We start from the raw sequence: 8,726 nt of genomic DNA, 5'->3' as shown, positions 1-8,726 counted from the left end.
TTAGCATGTATAGAGTTGAGAGTATGATATTCTCCCCGTTCCATCTTTTTTGTACGGATGTTATTAGTCATGCAAATGGACCTACAACTTAGGCGTGGCCGTAGTTCACGTTGGAGGAAAACGCTCGATGTAATGACGCTTTTACTCCGCATCCCGGTGAAAATAGCAGCCGTGTCCTCATTTCGAGTCCCGGAGGCAAAACATTTTTCCTCGGCCGCTGAGCCCCCAGACTTCCCCTCCGAGCGTATGTAAAGCAGCAATTCCAAGAAGGTTGTGACTCTGTCTTGATGAAGGATTTGCATGACGGCCTTCATCTGTTTAAAAAAATAAATAAATAAATAAAAACACATTGCCAATGACTGAATATGTAATTTGGACCTGCTGTGGCCCCTGCTCCTGCCCTGGCTCGGCGATTTCATGCCGCGTGGAGAAGGATTAAGCGTCTTCAGATTAAGGCCCCGATGAAATTGGAATGTTCGCCCCGTTTTGTCAAAAGGGACGCAGCCGGCTTCTCCGCCAGATGATTCCTGCTTGACTCCTCACCAGACATCTCACCTGGGATGGCGTGATTACAAGTTCTCGGTTAAACAACTCAAATGTTTCGCTTATAGAGCTTTTATGGGGCAGATTTTAGGGGAGCTTTCCTCAGAACTACACGGTCTCATCAACCTCGTCGATCAACGCCGTTAACCCCCCCTGAAAGCCAGCTACCGTTATGTGTTAGGTCCTACGGCCCATATGAGCGCCGTCTCAGTACCCCCCTCGTCTCTGTTCTCACCTCGCCTGATTTGAATCTTCTTTCTTTTTTTCCGCAGGGTGTCAGCGGGGCCTCTGGCCCCTTCGGCCCCCCAGGTTCGCCCGGCCTGCCCGTAAGACCTTCACACTTTGCCTCTCCACACTGCTCGTACATTCCCCCCTTGAACTGCAGTTTGCTTCCGCGCGGGCAGCGTGACTTTGCCAAGTTGCTAACGCAATTGTTTTTCCTCCCTGTCACGTTCAGGGTCCGCAAGGTCCCAAGGGAGCAAAGGGTTCAAGTGTAAGTACAACTAATGACTTTGAGGGGAAGGAGACGCCCATGGTGTGACTTCGGGAAAAGATTCTGCTTGTACGCCTTTAACTTAATGTTAAATGACATTGAGGAAGGGGCATTTTATATTTTTACTCATATTTTTGATTGAGATACATAATTAGTACTCACATTATTGCAGAATTGCAAGGTCTGTCTCCCAAATGTGATTAAAATGAACAAAAAGACAATCAACCCTGAAAGATGATCATTTCTGTTTGGTGAATTTGGTTTAGTACAAACTCTAAAATCAATGTTATTGCTCATGATTTGCTGTGTTTATAATTTCCCAACACATTTATCACCGCCCTCTTCTGTTATCTGTCCAACTGTTTGTTCGTTAAACTGTTTGTTAAAACGTATTTCATTGTTATGTATTACCAAAAAAAAAAGGGAAATCTCATCCATCTCATCTCATTTCATCCGTCGTCCGTTTAACACTTCTTTTCTGATTCGCGCAGGGTCCCTCTGGTCAGAAGGGAGACACCGGCGTCATCGGTCCCCCCGGTCTTCCTGTGAGTACCCGGCCTTCCTCTTCGGATCCAAAGTTTCAGGAATCAGTTCGCGTGACAGCTTGTTACGGCGGCTCCCCGGGGGCTCGGCGCTTAAACGGATAATATAATCCATCCTCTTTAGTTGTGTCATATGGTCATGAAATGAAGGCATCATTATCTCATCAGGACTCATCACATTTTGTCGTTGAAATTAATCGTGATGAAAACGCATGACACAACGTCCGCCGGTATGATGTCTGGAACAGCGGAGAAAAAAACAGTGTTTCGGTCTGATCAGGGCCCGCCAGGAGAGGTGATCCAGCCGCTGCCCATCCAGTCACCCAAGAAGACCAAGCGCTCCAGTGACATGCAGTCCGACGCGGCGGGCACCATCATGGACTACGGCGAGGGCATGGAGGACATCTTCGGCTCCCTTAACAACCTCAAACAGGACATAGAGCGCATGAAGTATCCCATGGGAACCCAGAACAACCCGGCTAGGACGTGCAAGGATCTGCAGCTCTGCCACCCGGAGTTCCCAGATGGTGAGTTGAAATGGGCGGAGGGATAATGAAGGGACGATGAATTAAAATGAAGGTGCCATCGAGACCCAGCATGGTTCTTCGGCGTGAAACCATAGAAGAAACTGTGTCTAGGTTCTATAAAAATAGAGTTCTCCTCAAGGTTCGTCTGAGTGAGTGTGGGGATGGGGGTTTTACCTGTTGCTCATCAGACCAACCAAAGAGCAACAGGTATGCAGCCACTCTGATCCTGGGCCCCAATTACCTAGATCCTGGACAGGTGTGGCTGCTCACACCACACCACAACCACAAGTTGTGGCTTTGTTGAAATGGTCTAGTATCTGCTAATTCACAATATTGCACAACAGCTTTCCCACAAGCTTTCCGCCCCCAGACAATGGAGGGGTTTGGTTATTTTCCAAATGTATGCTACAACCCATCAAATAATTCATATAAGAAAAAAATAACCTTTTGATAACCTTAAGAAGAAAGAAGGGGTAGCGTGTGCTGTGAAAGCATCCTTTGAACAAAAGCATGGCCCCGTAGCTGTCATAACAAAAATATACACATCTTGACATGACTCGACGATCGTGCAATCAAATAACCGCGGGAAAGAGAAATCTGAATTTCAGAGGGGTCAGAGAGAAAAACAATCCAACCGTATGCTTTTCAGAGGGGAGTCTGCCTGTCTGACTGTGCGGTTGCTTTTTTCCGCAGGGGAGTACTGGATTGATCCCAACCAGGGCTGCTCAGGGGACTCCTTCAAAGTCTACTGCAACTTCACCGCCGGAGGTGAAACCTGCATCTACCCCGATAAGAAGTCCAACGGCGTAAGGAACTAAGCTAGAAAACTCAACGTGCAATTTCAAGACTAGACTGTTTGACGCAGATAGAGTTATGTAAGTTAGTTAGTTAGTTAGTTAAATTATCTTTATTTATATTGCATCATTTGAGCTCAGCCAGCAAGCAGGCAGCAAAGCAGTCAGCGCAGGAGTAATTAGCCGCTTGAGTAGGCTTGCCCATGAGGGCGTGGAAGCGCGTGGCGCTGTCCAGTTGTCTGACAAAACTTGCTCTGCAAGCTACGCATCGTATAAAGACTAATACTATACAGTATTGTTTGATGTGTGTCAGAAGCCATAATCATAATCATGTACTAAAATAAAAGACAACACTGTGCGTTCATGTGTGAATCATATACTGTATGTACAACATACAGTATATCTTTTACATTGTTTCATAGGGGATTTCTGACCGTTTAGCATTTTTTAGGGTTCAAAGCCCAAAGTGGTTGAACCAGATTGTTTTCTTGCCACTTTATAATTCTTCTTCTTTGTTTGTCTTATGCAAACAAACTGCCGTGAGCTGGAATGAGCTAGAAACATGAACCTTGGCCCAATAACAGGAAATGATGCGCAAATACCTCCCAAGAAACACGAGCCCAATCGGCCAGATGGTGACTCGAAATTTGACACTCAAGTCCAGATCATTGTGCTCTACAAAAAAGTTTCTTGGATCATTCAATTCTGCCATGATGAATATTTGGCTAATTTGCATAATCTCAAAAAACAGCCACAGTCATGTGAATAGACTTTTTGGATTTTGACTGTGTCAACACCAAATTTGGTATACAACATTGTATACACATTTCTATCATAAATGTGCAAGATCAGTCTAAAGACATGGCAGCCTCAACCGAAGAATTGTTGCAAAAGGTGGAGCTTGGCAGAAAATTAACTCATAACTCGTTAACCATTTGTCCCATCATCATAATTCTTGGTCCATAACTTAGGAATAGGTCTATCAAAGCATTTTGAACCCGACCCATAGGGGTTGCCGCAAATGCCATTTTGACTGTGTCAACACCAGATTTGGTATACACCATCGCAGGAGACGAAAAACATGGCCGACATAAATTAAAATAACCTCACGCAGGGCGGCGATTAGCAGGAAAAAGACCATATGTCAAGCTGTCTTAGATCAATCCTGATAATCAATTACTCAGAGGAGACAACCCACATTATTTCCTCAACCTAAACAGCTATTTGCAAAACCCACTCGTTGCTGCTCGCGGCTTTAACTGTCGGGGCGATTGAGCTGCTTCCTGCCGTTGAGCGCTGAAGGTTCGAACCCGTGAATCGCCCGCTTGCGCCTATATTATTGTCTTTGTTTGTTTTGTTTTTTTCAATATGCTCTGCATTTTTTTCCGTCTCCAACAGGTCAGAATATCCTCATGGCCCAAAGAGATTCCTCGGTCGTGGTTCAGCGAATTCAAGCGTGGTAAAATGGTAAGCGTCCGCTTGCCTCCTCGCAGCGTCTGAAATCCTTCCACGCAAAGCGATCGCTCCACGGTCGACCCGACGCTGCACAGTACGCCGCGGAGCCAGTTGGAGCTTTTTTCATCCGTAGTTGATATATTTATTTCGTGAGATACATAATTTATGGAACTTGAGGAAGCTTTGATCAGCAATGAGATATTAATTCAAATTCATTTTGGGCGGCTGTGAAAAAAATCGATGGAATTTCTGACAGAGCACTTGTCTTTTCACCAAATTCCCCCTTTACCCGTCTCATTTAGACAAACTCAAGTATTGATTACATATTTGGAGCAGATTACTAAAACATTAGATCTAATTAGGTTATTAGAGCGGCTTGGGGAGGGGGCGACAGCGCTCAATTTATCTCTCAAAATCTTAACGCAATGTGATATCTTTAACTTCCCCTTCAGTTGGAACAGAGACAGGCAGGACAGAGAGTCGCCTGCACTCACCGAGAGATTGTCATCGCAACGTGACAATCGCTCGTTTTTTTGAGTCTGAAAATGGAATTGAGCAGGTGCAAACGTAAAAAGTGCATTTTTTTTCAAACTGAGATTGCCAATCCGTCAATGCGAGTTCCGACAAGATTCCGACTCTCAGACGCGGGTTTGTGGCACTTGTGAACGTACGCATCCGCGTCTCCGATAAAAGAAGCATCGGGCATGAACGGACAATACAGAACGCCACGTTGTCGAAGCCCGTCCGAAATCCCGAATCTGTATCTGTATTGAACTGACTTCCAACAAAAAGGATGTGGTAATGGCGATAACTAGTATCAGTTCACAAAAAGACACACTGAGCGTGGTGCCGGTCCCTGAAACCAAGGCAAAACCAATGTACGCTTCTGAATGCGGGAACTTTGCAAAAAACAATGTACTGACCCCTTGGTCTCACCATCTCCACCCTTTCCCTCTTCTCCCCGGCAGCTGTCCTACGTGGACTCGGAGGGCAGCTCGATAAACGAGGTGCAGATGACCTTCCTCAGGCTACTGACGGCCTCGGCCCGGCAAAACTTCACCTACAGCTGCCACCAGTCGGTGGCGTGGCACGACGCCGTCGAGGACAACTACGACAGCGCGCTGCGCTTCCTGGGCGCCAACGACGAGGAGATGTCCTACGAAAACAACCCCTACATCAAGGCCCTGACAGACGGCTGCGCGGTAAGGATCCCCACCCCACCGCCACGCCACAATACTGAATTCGCTAATGGATCGCGTGCCATTTGCGGCCGCTAAACATCCGCAAATAACACAAAAAGCAAGCGTCTCATTCTCACATTTGGTGCAAATCTGGCCTCTTTCTATGCAAATGAGCCTCACGGCAAAAAAACATGCAATTTGCAAACACCGGCTGTAATGGACACAGCAGTAAGATTGGCTCTATTTGCGTCTGCAGAGAGCCGGCGGTTACCAGCCCCATCACAACGGAGGATCTCCGTTATGCATTTACGCTCCACTGCGTGTGCCCGTTTCCCGATTGCTTTTATTATTTTAGATGTATTTATTTTACTCCTTTTCGAAACGATGTTTGTTTTTGAGCAGTGCGCGCACGGGGAAACGGAGGAACGGGAAACGACTGGTTAAGATTATTTTGCGGGCGTTACGCATGGAGAGGGGGCGATCGGGGAGAGGGTCACAGAAAAGGCGTCCCTGGTACCAACGGTTTCTTCCGTACCGCTCCATATGCACTTGTTTCGTATGGAACAAGTGCGTATGGATTTCCGTCGTTTGCAGTCACCTCCTCCAGATATGCGTAATAGTTTTTTAATAGTCCCTAAAAGGAATCAATACATTTTAGGGACTGCCCATTTCAGAAGGTCGAGAAGGCCTATATAGGTCCTTATTTAGTTCCTGTACGGAAACTCTAGTCGACTCCACTCTAGTTTCGTTTCAGGTTCTGCAAGGTTTTACGTCCAAAGACTTCCAAGCTCCATTAACAAACAAGGCCACTGGAGTCTCAACCATTTAGAAATATTTTTGCTCAGAAAGAGTTTGTGCAATTTGCCCCTTGACCCCAATTAATTTCGCATTCTGCCGTGCCCTTTAAATTGCCCTGGTGGCCGCTTTGAGAGTGGTCCAGTGGTCCCTCTGTTACTGTCTTTGGCGTAGTGTAGGGTCTGCGTAGCCCTCCACCGGCACCCCAATAGGTTATGAGGTGTTGATGAAGGTCAAAGGTCAGGCTCGGGTGATAGCAAAATTGATCTTTTGTATGGAATTAGTCTAGTTTCTCAATCTGACCATCCCTCCCTTCCTCTCTCTCTCTCTCTCTCTCGCTCTCTCTCTCCCCCTCCACCTCTCTCTCCCCCTTGCAGACAAGGAAGGGCTACGGAAAGACTGTGATGGAGATCAACACTCCCAAAATCGATCAGGTCCCCATCGTCGACGTCATGCTGACCGACTTCGGCGACCCTAACCAGAAGTTCGGGTTCGAGGTCGGACCCGTCTGCTTCCTAGGCTAAATAAACCGACGAGCAGACAAACGTAACTAAAACAAATCCGCAGAGAGAGAAATAAAAGTAATTTAACGACAAATTTAAAAAGAAAAAAAAAAAAAAAAAAAAAGACACTTAAAAAAACCAACAACAACTAAAAGAACTTGACGAGGCCAGCGATTGAAAAGTCAAAGACACTTCTCGGGTTAAGACCAGCCGACCCGATCTACAGCCCTCCCTCCCCCCCCGCCCCCAAAGCCCCCCCCCCCCCCCCCCCCACCCTAATTCCCACCCTCTCCAACCCCACCCCTCCCCCACCTCCCCCCTTTCCTCCCGCCCCATGCGTGTTTTGAATACGTTCCAAGGCGTAGCAAATATGTCCACCGCCTGCGTGGGTTGGGATGTCAAGTTACGTCATGTAATGTCACGTATGTGTATGTGTGTATGTATGTCCGTGCACGCGTGCGTGACCCCACCCCGAACCGGGCGACCAAGCGGCGCGGCGCGCGGCAGGGGCGGGCGACAAACGAGGGGGAGACGACCGTAAGGTGGGAGGTCGGGTGCGAGACCTTTTCCGGACTCTTCCCAGGTGCTGTAACGAAAAAAATACGACTCTACAATGGTGCTTGTTTCAACAAAAAATAAAAAAATAAAAGCGCACGCACACACAAACACACAGACACACACACGCACGCACGCACGCACACACACACACACACACACACACATACACATGCACGCGTGCGCAAAAAAAGTGTCAAGAGGTGCTAAGAGAGAAGGTGTATTTTGATTCTAGAGAAAAATAAATAAACTGTAATTATTATTTTGTACAATACTGTTATTTTTGAATCCACTTTCCAAACGTGCATGTGTTATCAGACTGTTTTATTTTTGGTTTTGTTTTGGGTTTATTTTCCTCCGCTTCTGGCTCCCTCCACTTCAAAAGTAAGTTCAAAAAAGACATCCATGAAATGAATGAAATTTATAACTATGGTATATAAATATATATATACATATATATATATATATATATATATATATATATATATATATATATATAGTTTTGTTTGATAAATACTGTACCGATCTTGTACTGTACCAGTTATGAAGAAAATACAGTGAGCATTCAAGCCGCCCCGCCCCCCCCTCTGCTTCCAATTGGATCGTTCCGCCCTTTGTATATACTGACCATCCAAAGCTCCAGTTATTTGCCCTTATGCCCTGGTGAACGTAGGCTAAACACCAAACGACTGAATCCATCCCAGCAGCACGTTGCCAGAAACATCTCCCACTAATATTCGTGATCCTGTGCTACCATGAAGCAAAAAAAAAACATTTTCTTATTTAATTTTGTTCCTTTTTTTTTTCTGGCAGTTGTTTCGGACGTATACCTCAAACCTTCTTGATAACCATTGAGACGCGAGGAGGATGTTATGCCCTGTATATACACCTTGGTTAAGCAATTAAGTTTATATATTTCGGGTGGGGATTTATTTTTTATTTTGTTTTGTTATTTTAAAGAAAGAGAGAAATAATTATCTGGTAGACATCCTCTGTTCAGATCCTTTTTTTTTTTTTTTTGGTCCCATTTGATCCCATTTTTGTTTTTGTAACTAAAACTGAGAAAATGTTTTAATTGTGCTTTGTACGGTTCATTTAAATATTAAAAACTGGATTCTAAACAACAGTGAACTCCCACGTCTCGGTGGATTTTGTGCGTGATGTGCCGGCAAAAATAAAATTTAAATTGGGACTATCTGAACAAAAGTTGGATGGTACTGCGCTGGTGCAATTCCATCTCCCTAATGGGAAATAAAATAAAATAATCATAATAATAAGACTATAAAAAACAAAAATGTCAATGTCACCTTATGCTTTGTTTCCATTTTCAAAGTTAGA

General features: G+C 45.3%; 1 protein-coding gene across 3 annotated transcripts in view; it reads left to right on the top strand.

Annotated features, from left to right (window-relative positions):
* Positions 1-8,519, top strand: part of col11a1a (collagen, type XI, alpha 1a) — an 85,640-nt gene extending 77,121 nt beyond the window's left edge. For all 3 annotated transcript variants that reach the window (XM_080020110.1, XM_080020111.1, XM_080020109.1), the window contains 8 exons: positions 816-869; positions 1,001-1,036; positions 1,528-1,581; positions 1,859-2,105; positions 2,799-2,911; positions 4,298-4,366; positions 5,323-5,556; positions 6,708-8,519. In XM_080020110.1, coding sequence (XP_079876236.1) covers positions 816-869; positions 1,001-1,036; positions 1,528-1,581; positions 1,859-2,105; positions 2,799-2,911; positions 4,298-4,366; positions 5,323-5,556; positions 6,708-6,854 — 954 coding nt within the window. In that variant the 3' untranslated portion in view covers positions 6,855-8,519. The remainder of the gene's footprint in view (positions 1-815; positions 870-1,000; positions 1,037-1,527; positions 1,582-1,858; positions 2,106-2,798; positions 2,912-4,297; positions 4,367-5,322; positions 5,557-6,707) is intronic.
* The last annotated feature ends 207 nt before the right edge of the window (positions 8,520-8,726 follow it).

Source organism: Zeus faber, assembly GCF_960531495.2.
Source record: "Zeus faber genome assembly, chromosome: 19".
In the NCBI taxonomy this organism is placed as follows: domain Eukaryota; kingdom Metazoa; phylum Chordata; class Actinopteri; order Zeiformes; family Zeidae; genus Zeus; species Zeus faber.
The sequence above is the reverse complement of the archived record's forward strand: the minus strand, read 5'-3'. Positions and strand labels throughout refer to the sequence as shown.